The 18,691-nt window shown below is 52.7% G+C and overlaps 1 protein-coding gene across 1 annotated transcript in view; it reads right to left on the reverse strand.

Moving 5' to 3' along the window:
- The window catches only part of LOC118609315 (protocadherin-8-like), a 115,805-nt gene extending 102,257 nt beyond the window's left edge, over positions 1–13,548 (reverse strand). The window contains 1 exon segment of the mRNA XM_036228323.1: positions 13,380–13,548. Coding sequence (XP_036084216.1) covers positions 13,380–13,548 — 169 coding nt within the window.
- Between the last annotated feature and the right edge of the window lie 5,143 nt (positions 13,549–18,691).

Raw genomic sequence — 18,691 nt, forward strand, 5'->3', positions numbered from 1 at the left:
GTGAAAGTTGCATAGCTAACATCCCATGCCGTGCTTTGAAATTTTTATTAATAAAAATCCATACGGCAAATCTTGTGGTTAACAGCATTTTTAGCACAGAGGCCGGGGCAGGAGGCCCAGAGGGGTCCCTTAGACACAATGTTGTTCAGCCTCTAGGTCTCGTGGGCTCAAGCGTCCGACAGACGTCATGGGTGCCTCGGGTCACAGTGGCCCCTTTTGGCAAGGAAGATGCTCACGTCCCTAGCCCAGCCTTCTGCCTGCAGCTCTCCCGGCTGCCTGGGAGGTGGAGCTTTCTGGCTCCTCCCTGGGCTGCAGTCCCTGGCCCTGCTCAGCCCTCTGGGGGCCCACACTCCTCAGAAGGCTCCGCCAGGAACGCCAACCCCTAGGCGCTCATGGAGCAGGAGCGTGGCAGCGCCAAGGAGCATGCGCACTGGGAACAGGCAGATCCGGGGTTGGGGGCGGCAGCTCTGCCCTTGGCTAGGTTTGAGACTTGGGACTTCTTCCTAGACTTCTCTGAACCTCAGCTTCATCATCAATGAGATGGTGACAGTAATATGTACTTCATGGGATAATTGCAAGATGAGTGTTCTTACCAGAAATAATAATAATAATTATTATTATTATTATTATTATTATTAACAACAACAACAACAACAATAATAATAGGAGTAGAAGAAAATGTTGTGAGGTGATGCATATGTTTATGGCTTGGTGGTGGTGCTGGGTTTGTCCCCTAACTCATTAAATATGTACAGCTTTTTATATGTCTGCCATCCCTCAATAAAGCGGCTTGAGGAAAAAGGAAAAAGGAAAACATAAAAATACTCGGTAAGTTCTCACTCAGTTTAAGTCTTCTCGGTTGCCTTCCCTTTCTACGTACATTAGGAATTAAGAATTAAAGTGGTTCATTAACTATCTTAGCCATAGTCTTTGGCAACATCCTGGAAAAGCTGAAGCTAAGAGAATGAAGTGCTGCCTGCAGAGCACGGCACGCGGCTCGCCTGTCGCTAGCCGTGGAGGGGACGCGACGTGAGGAGAAGGGGGCCTGGGTCCGGCCATGAGCCTCGGGGCCTTAGGGCGCTGTCCGCTGCCCGTCCCACCCTTCCCACGAGCCTGCACTTCAGCCCAGACAGGTGTCTTCCACCAAGCCCTGTGGCAAAGCAACCACATTTTTTTGAAAATTACACCAACGGCTAAACGATCAAAAAAGATAAATCAACAATGACAGCAAAAGGCAGCCAGATCGCCTGGCTTACGCATGCAGTTTACCCATCGTTAGGACGTGACCCCTGTGGGGAGGCGCCTGCCTGGCTGTCCTGCTGCCTGCGTGTGCTGGAGGTCACATTTAGGCCCTGTCACCCTGGAAGGACCTTGTGAATCGCCCCTCCAGAGACGGCCAGTTCAGAGTGGACAGGCTGCATGTTTGGCCTGGGCCGCTCACCGCAGACATCCCCAATGACCCGAGCACTCTTCCTCACTGACTGCAGACTCAGACTCAGAGTTCTAGGTCAACCACCAATCAACGTCAAACCAACGCTGCGATCCCTGATCGAGACCCCCTCAAAGTCCTCACCAAGGAGGCCAGAGGCCTGAGCCTGAGAAACCTGCCCGCCTAAGGCCCCCCCCTTCTCAGTTCCGGTTTCCGGTCTGAAGACCAACCACCTCGTCTCCAACTGAACGATCTGCCAGGAACGACTTGATCAGGGGAGAGCGCACACCTGCCCACAGAGAGAGGTGCCCTTCTCTCCTCACTAACCTAAAACCACACGTTCCTGCGAAAGTCAACAAGAGAAGGGTCGTCACGGGAGTCTCCTCTTATACTTTCCGCCTAAACCCCAGCCCCAGAATCAAAACCCCAGATGCCACAGGACAGGCTGAAGATAAGCATCTCCATCACGCTGCCATTATTCACCCTGTGGTGATCCAGGCCGCTCTTATGAGGGACGGAAAACTGCCAGCCACAGGCTGGTTAAAAGGATTGCTTCGTGCCCCATACGGGTACCTCCTTGGGTTTCCAGGAGCCACGAGGAAACATTTTCTCCCCTAAAAGTAGGCGAGCATCTCTCCAGCAATAGGAGGGTTCTGGTTCTGGAGGTGCGGTTACATCAGGGCCCAAGCTGGTGCGGGGCAGGGCGGGGAATGTGCAGACTGCTCCCTGCTTTACCTGAGCCTTCTGCTTCCCCCTTACTGGTCCTGGGGAGAACCAAAAGTCGCCGAGTGCCTACTGAGCACTTCGTTTATGTCATTAAATCTTCGCATGAATTCCATAAGGTATGTATCCTTGATGACCGTTTTACCGATGAGACCACTGAGGCTTAGAGAGATTAAAAATCTTTTCTCAAGGTCGCACAGCTCGAAACAGGGCCTACACAGCCTCAAATCCCGTGCTCTTCCTATAACAGGCTGGCCCTTCTGTCAGACCCTACAAAGCACAGCCAGAGGTCATACACAAACCCAGACTGGTCCAAGGCCAGGGCCTGGCACTATCGTCCTCAGCCTTCGGCGGTACAAGAAAACGCCTGACCCCCAAAGAGACACGTCGATAATATTGTTCACGTGTGAAAGTGTCATGGGGTGGTTCACAGAACTACCCGGTGATGACCAAATGCCGGAAACTCGGATGACTCCAGAATCCTAACTTACTGCCTCGGCAGTCCTCAGCCTGATACAGGCAAATGAGAGCGCTGTCTCATGATCATTCTTCTAGACCAAAGAGTCTAACCACAATCGATCCATCAGCCCGTATTGGCAGGCTTCTTCTAAAACAAATTGCAAATCAGTTCACCGCCGCTGTCACCACCCTGGCCCAAGCCACTGTCATCTCTCTTCGGGAGCAGTGCGTTAACTCTTAGCTCACCTCCGCACATCCGGTCTCTTCCGAACTCTGGTCCCCGCGGCCATCAAACTCCCACCTGGAGAAGCCAATGGCTGCTCTTAGAATAAAATTCCAGCTCCCGATGACGGCCTCTAAGCTTCTCCCTGCTCTGGCCCCTGCCCGCTCCTTTCTATCTGATTTATTTCCTTCTTTATCTGTCTTTGTGTCTATTTCTGAAGAAAGTTTCTGGTGGGAAAGGGTATCTTCCTGTCCTGTGCTCTTCTGTGACCTCAGTATCTAGCACAGGGCCTGGCTTACCCTAAACACTCAGAAATGCTGGCCGAATATTAGAGTGAATGTGATCTGTTACGTGCACAGGAATACAAGCTCTCCCCGAAAGTCGCGTGATAGATTTCTTGGTTTTAGGGGGCCAGAGAAGTGTAATTGACGTAGAAAGCCGCCGAGTTGCATGTTAGCCATTGCTTTGCTACTTATGCTAACAGCATGAGTCTGGGGAAATCCCTTAACGGCACTTGGCCTCAGTTTCCCTATCTATCAGTTTTGCCTTTCTCATGAACAGATGTGATGGTCCTGTCCTCCTCACCTTGCAAACTTTAGTGAACGACTCTAGGCAAGGCTCTGTACTGGGTCCCAGCGAGGTGGCCCTGGCTGGGAAGGAATGCACAGACGAATAATGACTATGACAACCTGACCCTATGCTCTGACAGAAAGCCCACGGGGGTACAACGTGACACAAAGCAGCGAGGGGTCGGCTCCATCTGGAGACCAGTCTCGAGCCCGGCTTTGACGCGGGGAGGGGGTGGGGGAGGGGAGTGGGGGCGGAGGGGGGGGGAGAGGATTCCCCTTAACAGAAGGTGAGGCCAGCGCACGGAGCATGTGCGAAGGCGAGATGAAACCTGTCTCCCAGGCCGGTCATGGCGAGCTTGGAGAGAACAGGTGGAAAATGAGGTCGGATGGCGTGGAGCCCCGGTGCTGGGCGGAGGGGTTTAAATCGGGCCCTGTAGGACCAGGGTTTTAAGCAGAGGCGTGACCCACCTGAGCGTGCATTTTCGAAAGATTATTCCGACAGGGGCCTGGCAGGGGGATTAAGAGGAAAGCACGTGAGGAACAGGGTCTGCGGCAGCCGCCCAGGTGAGCGGCCAGCCCCGCCGTGTCGCAGAGAGCTGGAGAAGAGGCGCGAGCCTTGGGGAGCCGGCCAGTCCCTGAAGCTTCAGGACGGTTCAAAGTTCCAGGCCTGGGTGGCCGCTTGATGCCATTTTCCCAAACAGGGCACGCGGAGGGAGGGTCCGGTGTAGGAAGAAACACGGCAAGGTCCTTCTGGAGCACGAGCCCACTCCTGCAGGAGCGCGCGAGGGCAGGACGTCGAGGCCCGCGCCCTTGCCGTGTCCGGGGGGCCGGAGGAGCTGGACTCCGGGACCGGGCCGGGGAACTGTCCATGCATCGTCTTCTCTGAGGGCGAAGAGAGCCGGCCACGGTCGCCTCCCGCCTCACGGGGGTGCAGCGGGGCTTCGCGGGGCTGTTTCCAGAGCTGAGCCCCGTCGGAGGAAAGGCGCCCTGTTAGTGAGAAGCGCGAGGGGACCCAGCGCAGAGACACGTTTAAAAGCTGCCTGAAGGGTAGGAGACAGGCGGGCAGGGGTTTGCACTGGCTTCCTAATGAGATTTAAAGATCCAGAGACGAGAAACAAAAGATACACGCAGCGGAAGACATGGATTGGTTCTCTCTCCAGGTGGATTAACATTTGGATTGTTTTTTTTTTTGTTTTTTGTTTGTTTGTTTGTTTGTTTTTTGCCAGAAGTAGCTGGCGGGCTCGCAGGGGGCTCCTACAGCGACCGCTGTCTGCTGAGCAGCTCCCGCGGGGTCTGGACCAGGCAGGCTTCAGGCACAGGTGCAGCCCTGCAGGCCCAGGGAGCCACCATGGGTCCCGTCACCCTCCAAAAGTCCACCGGATACCAGAGCCCAGAGGCCTGGAGAAAATAAAAAGAGGTTTGCTTGATACTAAGCAAACTTAGTCCCAAGATGGCTCCCTCACAGAGAAGACTTCGAAGTGTCCACAGCATCCTTTCTTCTCAACTCACCTGTCAGGCAGCCTCTCAGGCCGCACCTGCCTCCTACAGGCCGCTCCCCGCCCCCTCTCCCCGGGGGCCTCTGTGGAAAATGGGTCAGACCTTGTGAGTTCTAGAAAAACGACTCCTCCTCCAGCTCGCCGGCTTCAGGCAGGGACGGCGCCGTCTTCCGCCTGCGGGGGTGGCTCCTTCACGGGCCCTTTCCCTCCACCCCCTCGCTGCCCGGGGTCTAGCACTGAGCCGCTCCAGTCCCTCAAGGCCTTGACAAGTCACACCCCCTCTGCCCCAGAACCGTCCTGGATTCCCTCGCAGGAGCTTCTCTCTCACTCTCGACTTTCAGCCCTTCCAGAGCAGGGCTGTGTGGGGCTCCCCTCCTTAGTCTCGGGGGCCTGCCACGTTAAAGCCACTCCATCAGTGTTTGTTGAATCCATCAGAACTGGTGGGTGTGCTGTGCTGCGAGAAGCGGCGGTTCCCAAAACGAGTCTGTTTCAGCCAGAGCTGCCCGGATTTCATAACCTGGCATTATTGCAGGGGGACTTAGGGACGTCTAGCAGGAGCCATGGTTATGGGTTTGGGCTCGCCACTGGCTGGGTCCGCCATGGGTAGGAGGGGCAGTTCAGCTCCTGGGACCAGCTCCGGCTCAGACACGGTGAGTTGGATGCTGGCTGCTTCTACCCATTTTGAGCCCCGGAATAATAGGAATGTCTCTTTTCCTCTTCTGAGCCCCAATTACTTCGCCTATAAAGTGATGATAGTCTCTCCTAACCTTGCAGATAATTGTAGGAAGATAATTGTAGGTGCACAGTGCCTGGCACCGAATAGGTGTGCAGTTAAGTTCTCCGAATAATTCATTCACTGGTGGAGAATATTGACTAAGGGAAGGCACAGGCTGGACATGGGGGGTCCAGAGCTCGTGAACAGGGTTGGTTCTTGTGATGCAGGTTAGTGAAAATGGCCAGGTGTCGATGCATCTATAATCTCGGTTACTTGAGTTCTGAGACTGACCCGAATTCTGCCCTAGCAGCTGTGGCACCCCTAGCTTTTCTGAGCCTTGACTATACCAGCTCTAAGCCTTAGTGCTCACCCCTTGCATGGGGAGTAAGTAATAAACCACCACGAGGCTTTTGGCTCCTTCATGAAATGCAGATGCATTGCACAGCCCTGTGCTCAGACGCTGGTAAACAAGCCGTGAGTAAGCGTGAGCTTTCACGATGCTCTTTTTGCCCCTCTCGATTCTAAGCTACGTGGAGTCAGGACTGTGTGTTTCCCTTCTTGCTCTACGTTCAAATCCTTAACACGGAGCCTGACAGATGAGAGCAGCATCTCAAAGAATATTTACTGAAGAAACTAATTAAGACCTGTCTAGCGTTTTTGTTTTTGTTTTTCCTCTAAATCGTGGAGGTCACGATGATCCATAATGTTTATTTCATTCGAAGGCATTCAAAGATTCCTAGTCAGACGGGAGACCAGTTCAAGGCAGGAAGTAGTTCAGCTACTGAATCTTCGATTTCATTGTATCATGAGCAAAAATAAATCAACATTTTTCTTTCCTTTCTCAATCTAGTTATTATCTCTGTACAATAATTGAGTGTTGGGAGAAATTCTGTGTTCCTTCTTTTGTAATGCTGACCAACAAACTTGTGAATTTGAATGCATATTATTAATGAGTACTGATTAATTGGATTTATAAGCTCGGGCACATAAGTTTATGCCGGCAATTCCGCAAGTTTTCTTGACAACAACCACAGAAAGCCAGAGAACAATCTGAATCGGTGACCACTCTGAATTTCCCCTGAACCAAAGACCCACACTTCTGACCCTGCCCAAGCTCATGGTTTCAGGAGTGAAAAGGAAGAGGGAAGTTTCCATTTTTAATGTGGCTGGTTTTGTGCAAGAACTCTGCATTCGTGTAGCAGTATTTCGTGCTGCCTGCCAAATAAATATTTTAGGATCTTCTTCTGAGCATGTTTCCCGTCTTCCTCGAAGTTATGTTTAACCCCATGACTTGCTTTGGACCATGACATGTGAGCAGAAGCAATGTATGTCACTTCTGGGCTGAAGTTTTAAGAGCCAGCATGGTATTTTGCACACTCAGTCCTCCTCTGCCATGGTGATGTGCCACATGATGAAGCCCCCTTCAGCCTAGGACCCATGAGTCGGTGGCATTAGCAAGAAATATGTCTTTGGAGGCTTAAGGCACTGAAATTTGGGAATGTATTTGTTACTGCATTGTAACCTGAATTATCCTGACTGATACAATGAGTTAGTTCTTTCAGTCTTCTTAAAAACACGTCCATAATATTTTGTCGGGACACAATTCTTCAAGGGTCTCATGCATTTCTGCACATCTTACAAGTGAAGCCATAGCTCCCTTTGTTCAAGAATATCTTCTCAAGGCCGTTAGCAAACGGCCTGGGAAGGTAGAGAGAGTGTCATCCTCCAGAGGAAACGACAGGCGTGCTTACAGCCCTTTATGAATTCGGGACCCTAAGCCTGGGGCTCCTCTCCCCTAACACAGCTCACCGTGTGTGCCGGCATCCGTCACAGCCATTTGCAAGGGGAACTTAGACGAATACAGTGACGTTCATGTCGGGCTGTGCCATGAGGAATAAAGTCGATGTGTCTGACCCAAAGCCCACGTCTCCTGCCAGCATCTTTGAAACTGTGGCAGGCTAATGAGTAAGCTGGACATAGGGTAGAATTCAGACCTTTCGCAGTTTTTGACAGCAGGTATCCACATCACCATTTTACACATGCTGAAACTCAACCTCGGAATAAGTTACCCAAGCCCTGCTGCTAATAATTGGATGATACTGTTTTCCCCATTTTTCCCTATTGCTTCCCATGAAAAACAGAACTTTAAAATACCATTCATTCATTCTTATGTTCTTGAATTCATTCATTCACTTATGTCATTATGTCTATTCAATAACTCTTTTAAGCACTATACTAGAATGCTGTTTTCTGGAGTTCTTTACACATTATCGTTGAATTATCCCAACATACCCAGTTCTGATGCCTAAAATAACACATCTGAGATTGTCTTAATCTTGGCATGTACTATACACAATTTCGACAGCCTTCCCTTGAGCAGGCAGATGACCAGAAAGGTGTATCAAGGAATCAGGTTTCCCACAATTCAACGTCCGGAGTATATTTTCCTTGTGATGCAGTAATAGATCTGGAGGTAGCACCAAGCATGCATGTGGCCAACGACGTTCGGGGCCCTCTACATTACATGCTGCTCCCCAAAGGCACTCGGACCCAAGCAGGAGCTTCCTTTCCCATACTCGCCTGGGCACTGGCCCAGGATGAGCATAATCAAGCTGCATGAGACGTATGCCCTCCATGCACTGGAAAGCCTCGGGGTGTTAGGTCTCAGGAAAATCGAACGGGATCCCGACCTTCGCCCCACCCTGAAGCCATCCTTCTCTAGTGAGACATACTGGAAAGGATTTAAACTCATAGATCTGGGTTCAACCCTTGACTTCAATTCTAATCTGCTACCCTTAGTGATTTGGTGCAGGTTTTTTAACGCCGCTGAGCTTCCATTTTCTCTTCCGCAAAGTAGGGTAACAATACCTAATTTAACAGATTCTTACGAAGATTAACATGAGATCCCATACCAAAGCACAGTGTCTAGCACATAGTGGGCTCTCAATAAATAGCAGCAACTCTCACCGCCCGTCATTATTCTACTTTGACTGAGTCGAGGGAACATCCCTTTAAACAAAAAGAAAATTAGAGACTAGATATAGAGCCACTGACAACGACCCGAAGGCAGGAGATGAAGTGTTGTAATTGCCTCTCCTGAGAAAAGTGATGAATCCAGGCAGCTGCGCCCTCTCCCAGTCTGTGGCAGCCTGAGAGCAGGCTGCGACAGAGAACTGCTCCCCGAACATGGTGCCCCCCATGTACAAAGCACTCCGGGGCGATGTTAGGGGTACAGAGAGGAGGCCAGCAGGCAGGTCTCACCTTCCAGCTGATGATCTACAGAGGTTGGGATGAAGGGATTAGATAATCCAAGAGAGATCATAAAGGTAGGTAATCTTTATTTTCTATCAAGGATGGGACAAAGGGAAGATTCAAAATCATCGTTTTAGGAGGGAAAGAGAGAAAAGAGAAATCATATGCTTTATGGTGGGTGAGCTTTCTGGTGAAGGCCATTAAGGCAGGCTTCATATATGAGTATTTGGGATGAGTACTGATAGAGGAAAATTCAAGAGAAACATGGGGGGTGGGAGGGAAAGAGGGCCATTAAGGCAAAGGAAAATAATGAATTTGACAAGGATTGGGCCCATTCATGAAACAATGAGTCCTATGGTTTGACTGAAAAGTGTAATGGCGTAACCAGGAAACAGGGTCATCAGCGAAGGGTGGGGGTCATCAGCGAAGGGTGGGGGTCATCAGCGAAGGGTGGGGGTCATCAGTGAAGGGTGGGGGTCATCAGCGAAGGGTGGGGGTCATCAGTGAAGGGTGGGGGTCCTAGAACTACGTTTAAGGAACATTAATCTGGCAACTGCACATAGAAGAGTTTGGAGGAGGAATAGTTTGGCAGCAGAGAGCAAGGATGCAGCACCTGACGTAGAAAGAATGGGAGCCCCGACATGGGGGGAGGGGCAGTGAAAATAGGGTGATTCCGGAGAAGGTAAAGATTATGAAATCAAGGAAGAGAAAGAAGCTCGAGGAAATGCTGAGCAATACCTAAGCCGCGGCACAGCAAGCATTCCCTGTGCTGGACCCAGAGGACCCAGAGAGGTCGCGACAAAGCACACGTGTGATGTGGTTGCCACCCACACACTACGCCACCAACACCCTATGGAGAGAAGCTGGGTCCCCGGAGAGCGCTGCTTAGCAGGACCAAATCGGTCAAGGATTTGGGGATAAACGTGAACATCAACCTCCTAGCAAATGAGGGGCATTATCCATGCAGCAGCAGACTGAGCAAAGAACCCATGGGCTCGACGGCTCTGCAAGCTTGCAAAGACCGGTGTGGTCAAAGGTGCCACTCCGCGGGTCCGAAGACTGAATGAGATCAGGTGACATCCCGAGGTCAGCCCTGGTTTGCCTAACTTGCTAAACCAGGGCACGTGGGGCTCCCCTAGGAAAAGATTCTAAGGGACCTCCAGAATCGGGAACATTCCAACAGTCCCGTATGCAGCCCAGGAGGAGAAGGAAAAGGAAACGCACTCCGGATTTAATGAGGATGTTAAGTTTTTTTATTTGTTTGTTTGTTTTTGTGTTTTTCACAAAAACAGCCCCATGGGAAATGGTGATGTCTGCAGCCTTGGAGAACAAGCTTTACAAAGATAAACACTGCTTCTTTTTACAAAGCAACTTGCCAGTTTGAATCAAGACTCTGACATACGTTTTTGTTTTGACCCAATAATTTTACTTCTAGGAATGTATCCTGAGAAAATGATCAAAAGTAAAAAGACTTATATGCCAGGATGTTTATAAAGGAAAAAAAAAAAAACAGGAAAGATAAACTAAATTGCAACAACAGGGAAATAGTTGAATAAATTATGGTATGTCTATTTATGAAATATTTTGGAGACATCAAAAATCACATGTTTGAAGAGGAAGTGAAGATTTTCACAAAAGAATGTTAAGCGACTAAAAGCGCCCTACTGAACCACGCCTCCATTATGATAGCTCGATGACCCCACAGTGCACCGAGCAGCAAACCCCGAGGAGGGAGACTGAGGCAGCTTTCCTTCCTCAGACTTTACAAACTTATGAATTTTTCCATGCAAAGTATTTCTTAACGACAATAATAACGACATTTATCGAAGACTCAGCCGTGTGCCAGATACGATATTAGGAACTTTACGTAGATATCGATCCGCTTAAGCCTCGTTACCGCTATACAAAATAGGCACACAATTGCGAAACCCATATTCCAGCTGAAGACAATGGAGGCTCAGAGGGAGGTTCTTTGCTCGCAGTCATTGGGCTACGACAAGGTGGAGCCAGGACTCAAAGACAGGCACGTGAGGTGCCGTTCTCCCCAAATTTACTTTCTGCATGCATTCTCCTTTGTGCTCAGCGGATTTATGGGTGCGTGGGATGCTATCAACTCCAAGACAGCCTTTTCCTTCTACATTTCACTTTGCCAGAGAGTGCAGGGCGTTTGGAGAGAAAAGCTTGACCTTCGGGAACCGGACTCTAGTTTTCTGCCAATCAATTCACCTTCTTAGGCCAATGCCACCAAATCACTGATGAGCAGAACATCTTTTTTATGGGAGGAATGTGGATTATTAAAAGGTCGAAGAAAACGACTTTCCATTGTTTGTTAGCAATTGGCTAGTTAAGTAAATTATGTGAATCATTTAACACTAACGACTAGAACTAGTCATTAGAGTGTATAAGTAGATTAAGAATAAATAGGAATGTGTTTTTTACTCTGGAATAAAATGAAATGGGAAAATCCGCCCATTTTCACCCGGGACCCCTCCTAAGTCTGTGTCTTTGGCAGGCAAAGCAATGAAGCAGGAACACACCCGGGCTCACCTGTGTGAGAATCCTGGGCGAATCGCTCAGCATCGCTGGGTCTCAACCTCCTCTTTTCTAGGACAAAAGGAGTCAGCCTAGATGATGTTTGGGTCCATTTCTTGCTCTGATTCCAAAGCATCTACGACAAAAAAAAAAAAAAAAAAAAAAAATCAGTGCAGAGGATAAAACTCTCTCCAAAAAAAAAAAAATGTCTGAGAGACCACAAGGCACGGGAAGGCAACGCTTCGCATGACCTCTCCTTCTGGAAGGTGGGACTCTGCCCCTGCTCCCCAGCCTGGCAGCCCCAAATGCGGTCACAAGCCTCAGTCCAAGCTTTTTTTGCGATAAAGAAGACCAAGCAGGGATGGCGCTAAGGAGGAAGAGTGGGCTCGGGGCGGGAGGAGCGCTCCGGGCGCCCCGAAGACTGCCAGATCACGTTCCTACCCACACTCCCTCCCCGGAGCTGCCGACAAGAGACGGCGTTCGGATCCCTTTCGTTGGCAGTGGTTTTTCTTTTTTCCTTTTAAAGCCTTGTCTATGGGAATGAGGGCTCGTAATCCCAGAGATCCCGAGCTAATTTATAAAATGAGAAAAGGCAGTTATTTTCCGAGCATGTAGCATGATTCCCCCCTGACAATGCACGCGGCCGGGCCAGTGGTGCCTGGCTTGCTTCTGCTCCACCCCAATTGATATTCCACTCACAGTGCAGAACACAGGAGAGTCAAGGCCAAACATGGATGATGTACAATAGCAACGGGCCGAGAGCTGGCCCGCTTTCTGGGGGACAGATCCGGTTACCCTCCTATTGTTTGCGGACAGCGGGAAACAGAAAGAGAAGCAGGCCCTCAGCAGTATCTTTGGGAGGTGAACCCCCAAACTGAACCTCTGCAGGAACCTCGAAGCAAAACATCACTCCTAGCTCCGTGGCCCCTGGAAAACCAAACCCTCTCCCTGCCCTTGACCCAACTTCGTTTCCTCATTCAGCGGCCGTAACGACAGTGACACATTTAGCAAGCCAGAGGCCAGGCGTCTGCGAGGGGCCTATAGAGTGTACGAAGTGGGGTGAGCTGGGTCAGACCTGGGTGCTGCCAGTAAGGAATATGAAATCCGTAACTAAATAAAAGATCGACTGTGGGCATGCTCCCTGAGCCAGACGAGAGTACATTTCCCTCTCCTGCAAGCCTCCGCCTGCTCAGCTTAAAGGTTCTTAAAACTGGAGCTGGAAGGAGGATGAGGAGAAACCGGTGACTACCATTTACGGACTGACCCTACGTGTCGGACCTGGAGCTAAGGGCCGGAAGGTAGCCTATCAGCTCATCCTCTCAGCAACCACTGCGTTGTCAAGGAGCCCGAGACCTAGAAAATCTATGAAACCTGACCAAGGTAACACAGCTAGTGAATCATGGACCCGGGAGGACTCGAACCCAAGATGGATCGCAACCCGGCAAACGAGGTCTGCTTCCATTACGCCCCACCACGACCTCCCGTCTCTATGTCCGTGTGTTGAGTGCCTGCTAAACAGTAAATACTACCGATGGAAGTGCATGGGTGCGTGTGTGCGTGCGTGTGTGTATGTGTGTATGTGCATGCATGCGTGCATGTGTGTCTGTCTGTGTCTGTGTGCATGCGTGCGTGCATGTGTGTGTCTGTGTGCATGCATGCGTGTGTGTGTGTGCGCATGCATGTGTGTGTCTGTGTGTGCATGCGTGTGTGTGTCTGTCTGTGTCTGTGTGCATGCGTGCGTGCATGTGTGTGTGTGTGTGCAGACCTGCGACCACCCTGGGATTTGCACGCACCTCAGGCCAAGGCCGTGCCTGACCCATCTTTCCTAATTCCAAGACTCCTTCTCCCCTGTCGGGTCAAGGGACCGGCCTTCGCTTTCCTGCCAGAGCTGACAACGGATGTGGCCGGGACCTCCCCCACTGTGAAGAACCTCTGTCCCACGCTGCTCCCTCCACATTGCCACATCTTCAGCGTGTTGTACCCGAAAACGTTCCATTCAGGCCGCTTGGGCCATCGAGAGCCCAGCCCTCCACGCCAGTGTCCCCCGGCTTCTCCCCGATGCCGCGGCACCGCGGGGCCGAGAAGCCATCCAGCCGAGCGCCAGGGCCTGAGGGGGAGCCAGGGACCCCGTGCTCCACGGCGATCTGCATGGTTTGTGCAGCCCAATTTCTTTTAGGCCCGGTGACTCACGCTCCTCCTCGGCACCAGGTCGCTGTGTGAGAGTTAGAAGCGTGTCTCCTCGCGGCTCCCCCAACACGACGGGAAGAAATTGGAGAGATGAAATGAAAGAGACAAAACGAATGGCCTTTTCCTCGAGGTGCCTCCCGATAGGGTGACCATACGACCGGTGGGTCAAACCGGGACCTTCTGCGAGCCGACGGGGACCCACTGGCACTAACCACACCAGGGCCGGCAAGCGTCACGGGCGAAACGAGGCGTGCAGGCGGAAGGTGAGTCTCGGCAAGCGGGGTCCGTGTCGCCACCTTTCTGGGCAGAATGTAGTGGGTCCGGAGGTGGCGCTACCGGAGGATGTTCTTGATAACATTTAGGAAAAACAAGAAGAAAAAAAGGCAAAGAGCTTTTCCCAGGGGCCGGGTTGGGGAGAGGGGGCAGCGAGGCCGTCGTCTCCCCTTTTCCTGTCCCGTGAGCCTTCAGGTGTCCCTCACCTGCCTTAGCCCGCCTTCCTCAGCGTCTCTAAGCTCTGCGCTATTCAAAGGTCTCAGAGGCAAGGAGTAAAAATCAGACAATTCTGAATAAATTCTCTCGGCTATAGATACTTGCGTTTAAACTGTGAACAAACCCCTAAGGCAAAGGAGTGGCTCTCAGGAGCCTGGGGCCTCAGGAGAGGTGGGCAGGAGCCTGCTGGGGGCTCTGGCCTTTTTCCTTTTTCGGGAAGGAAAGCGCCCCTCCCCCTCTGCCCTCTGCCAGAGGTTGAAAAGGAACAACCTGGCACTGGAGAATGTCGGATCCCCGGGATTAGCTAGCTCTAGGTTTCGTCGATTCAGGGTTAACGAGAGCCAGACGCTAGACGCGCGCGAGGTGCCAGGCCGACGTTCTCGGCCACACGGGACGGGCCAAGGCACGCAGCGCCCCTGAGCCGCCCCTCCGTGCGGGGCCCGCGGCCGCACCCGCTCTCTCCTGCCGATACAATGAAGGCCGCGGTGACGGCCGTGCGACCCGGAGCTCCGCTGCCGACCGGGTCCGCAGCCGAAGGACAGCCGGGCGGCACCTGGTGAGAGCTTCCAGGTGGATCCTTAACTGGGAGCGGGGAATCCAGTCTCCTCGCGGCCACTGCGGCGCCAGCACCGTCGGCTGCGTCGCTGTAGAACCGTCCACCAGCTGGGTAACAGCCGCACTGACGGGTCTGTTCGCGGCTGCTTGTGCCTTTTCTGGGCTCAGGCCCCATCCGTTCCCGTGGCCGCTCCTTAAACGAGAGAGCCCCAGGACGGCCCCGGGAAACGGTGTCCCCTGTGCCCACGGGGTGCCCGGTACAGGGTGAGGAGGGAGGGCGGGGCAGCCGTCCGGTGACCGCAGCCATCCGATTGTTCTTAACCACATCATTTAAAAAGAACCGTCCTTCAGTCGCCGCCAGGGTATTTTATACTTTCCCACTGGGAGGAGAAAAGCTCTCCGCATGTTTTATTCGGCAGGAACTGGAATGCTGTTAGTACAAACGCTCTTTTCCAAACAAATTCCCTGAGCGAATACCGCCAGAATCCCTCCTCTCCAGGGTGGTTTTGCCTGCACTCGCTGACTGCAGAGATTTTGCTAGAAAACCTGCCGCCCGGGCTCCAGCAAGCAGCAGATGGTCTCCGGGTGGCCGTGTGGTGCGGCCGTGGCTGGGATGGTCCCCAGAAAACCCACAAACTGTGCGGCATCGTCGGCATGGAGCCCGTGCTGCCGTACTCACCCAGGTTCCCTTCTGCAGCGGATCAGAGCCTGGGCAAGGCCCGGGCCGGTCGCTATCAGCACAACTGCCTCAGGAGCTGTGGGTAAAGCGTCACCTCCCAAAGGCACCCCGGAGATCTGCCGGCGAAAAATGTCAGTCAATAGTTCAGGGAGAATGATGAAGGACATGGTATTCCCCAAGTTCTGGAAGTTTCTGGATGGTTCCCCCAAATAAAAGAGATCCTTCTCCTCATCCTCAGAAAGGAATTGAGGAGCCCGAGCCTCTTGGAGGACACCGGTGGCTCCCTGAGACGGAGTCGCCATGGGGGTACCGTCCCATCGTCGCCGACGGCGTCTGGCAGAGGAGCGATGAGGTTGCACAAGGCAGCGAGCGCCCCTTCGAAAGCTCGTCCGGCGCGATCGCTGTTGGGGGAGGACTCGTCCCTGACTGTGGTGGCGTCGGGCAAAGCCGCCGGTGAGTGTGAGCATTAAAAAAAGAAAGAAAAACGAACCGGTGACGGATGAAAGAGGCGCTGGAAGACGCAGTCGCCAGAGGCACGATGGGGCCATGATGACGGCGACGGCAGCGTCCCCGGCTGAGGTTGCGGCCAGGTGCTCTGCCCCAGGTGCTCTGCCCCAGACGCCGCGTGCCAGATGTCATCCGTTGGGACCGGCGTCAGTTTTTCACGTCCTCCGTCATCTCCTTTGTATCCCGGGGCAGGGAAGATGAAAACCACGCTCCTCAGTCTCCGGCGTGGACACAGTGCTGGGTGCATTTTCGGTCCGGCCGACGAGATCCACGTGCGCTGACGACACGGCCCCCCGGACGGTGGAGGGCTTTCCGGGCGTGCGGGTGGATGAGTGGGCCCCAGCGGAGGTGAGTGTTGGCAGAAGGTGGACCCCACATTCCGGCATCCTGGTACCAGTCTGGATGGCGTGAGGACCACACCGGAGGTAGTGACAGATGTAGTTTCCTGACTTCTCCATTGTTGACAGGGGCGTGACTTCAAAGCCGAACATTAAATGGCAGCCATCAGGAGCTGTCCCTCCAGGCTTTCCGGTGGTTTCGTAAGCACCTAACTCTCTGCATTAAATCTTTTCCCCTTGCAGGACCTGGCAGGGCGAGGCAGACCGGCTGATAGCTTACCATCCCATCCATTTCCTCCCGTGTACCCAGCTAAAGTACATTTGCAGCCTCTTCAGCACTTAGGCATGACCCCGTGTTAATGGATTGTGTGGGAGTGTCGGACACCCCTTTAGACCTGAGCTAACCAACCTCCACCAGAGGCCCTCCGGGCTCTTCTCCCTTCTGCTCGCTCCATTCAGACAAGCACGGTGACTTGGGAGCTGCATGGGGTGGCGGTAGAGCCACAAGATAAACTAGAATGAGCCTGGCCCCTGAATCGCTGCTTGGGAGGGCGCCACATTGGAAGAGGAGCTCTCTGCCATCAGAGCAGCACCAGGCAAAGCCACGAGTGGCATTATGGGCGGGGGAAATGGTGCCAGGGAGGAGGAAGATGTTACAGAAGCAACAACCAGGGACAAAATGGTAAAAGCGGAGGTCACCGAAGTAAAGGAGGAAAAGGCTGCTGTTCGCTAAGTCCCTGGGACGGCGAGATTCATCTGATGTGGCAGCGATGACGACTTCCCGGTGAGAAGAAGCCGTTCTTGCACCCAACTCCGCCTGATGTCAGCCACCGAGGTGAAAGTCAGAGCAGGTCAGCAGCAATGCTGATACAAAAACATGATAGGCCACAACCCAAAAGAACCCATGAGCTGGCACAACCTAGCTAGGAAGACAGGGACATTGGGAGGACTCGCAGCCCATGCGCATTTCCCGTACGGAGGCTCAAGGACCGAATTCCTCTGATGCCATATAAACCCCGGCCCGTCCTTCCCCCTCACCCTCCGCATACACTGAGCTCCACAGAAGGGCTGAGGTCTGGGAACCAGGCTCAGAGTTCCCCAGGTGCCCGGGGGTGGCATCCGAGAAACAGCCTCCCCTCCGCGCAGATTGAAAGCCGTCCTTCTCCAGCCGCGGACTCCGGTTCCAAGGGCCGCGGCTTTGAATGCGCTCCAGGAGCAGATGCGGATCTCGAAGACAAGTGGGCACATCCCGAGCTACAGATGTCGGGCCTGGCAGCCGAACTGATAACTCGACAGGCATCGCTCGTGGAGGAGCCAGGCCAGCTGGTCGGCCCCGCTGGCTGGGAGTGTGCCCGCCTTTCATTTTCCGATGTGTCACAATTCACCCTTCTGTGGTTCCAGAACATTCTGGAGCACGGGGGGGCTCATCATGCTTCACGGTGAGACATCCGTTTGAGATGACTCGAGGGCTCAGGCCCAGAACCTTTCTGCATCATCCTGCAGGTGGACACACGGCCTCCGTCCGTCCACCCATCATCGTTTCCGTTTTGGTGATTCACAAGCCAAGGGAAGAAGAAGATCTCCTGCGGCCAGCAATGCAAACTAGACCCGAAAGACAGACATGTTTTGCTCCCTGCAGAGCCCAGCATAAATACCTGCCCCTGCTCTCAGAAGGCCAGCATTCCCTCCACAATGTCACACGGCATGTGGGAGGACGTGTGCCCGTGTCTCGGTCCTCAGGGGCACTGGGAGCGGATGAAAGCTGGCCTTCGTCTGGGCTTCTCGCGGCTCAGAGGAAAGGAAAAGCAGCCTCAGCTTCTGCTGCTCATGTCGCTCTGTCTCTCGGCGTCACAACGTGGAAAGGCAGGTTCCGAGGAGCGATCTTGGAGTCGAGGACAAAGAGAGGCTGTTCCAGCTTCGCTCGGACCAAAAGGGCACCGCTCAGAGTCGCTCGTGGCAACAAGTCTCAGAGGGAAGGAAATGCAAACCCTGATCCCAGCCGGCTCTCCATCTTGCCAGCCCGAGGACCAATCTGAGCCTAAAGTTCAAAATGAGAAATAAGGATAATAACTCCTCGATGAGGGCGAAGCGTGTGCCGAAGACCATACTAAACACTTTACACCCTTAAATCACTGAATTCACCCAACAGGACTCTGAGGTGAGTGGTTTTATCCCATTACAAACACACACACACAAAAATGACATTGAGTCTCAAAAAAAAAAAAAAAAATTAAAGAACCTACCCAAAGCCACACCATTTGAAAGCTGTGGAAGCAAGAGTCAAGTCCAGCTTGGCTTGACCCCGAAGCCTGTGCTCTTAAACGCTAAGCATCATTCATTAGTATCAGGACCCACCTAGGCAGAAATGATTGTGGCATGATAGAGATTGGAGCACAGACATCGAATAAAGCTGGTGGCAGGGGGACTTGCAAGTTTTGGAAGTGCCACCAGGTAGTGCTTGATCGAGGCCCACAGCTAGCTCCCTCCAATGGGAATTCTAGGCTACTAGGAAACACTTAAAAGGCAGGTGGGTCACCA

Source organism: Rousettus aegyptiacus, unplaced genomic scaffold, assembly GCF_014176215.1.
Source record: "Rousettus aegyptiacus isolate mRouAeg1 unplaced genomic scaffold, mRouAeg1.p scaffold_m13_p_11, whole genome shotgun sequence".
Classification (NCBI taxonomy): Eukaryota; Metazoa; Chordata; class Mammalia; order Chiroptera; family Pteropodidae; genus Rousettus; species Rousettus aegyptiacus.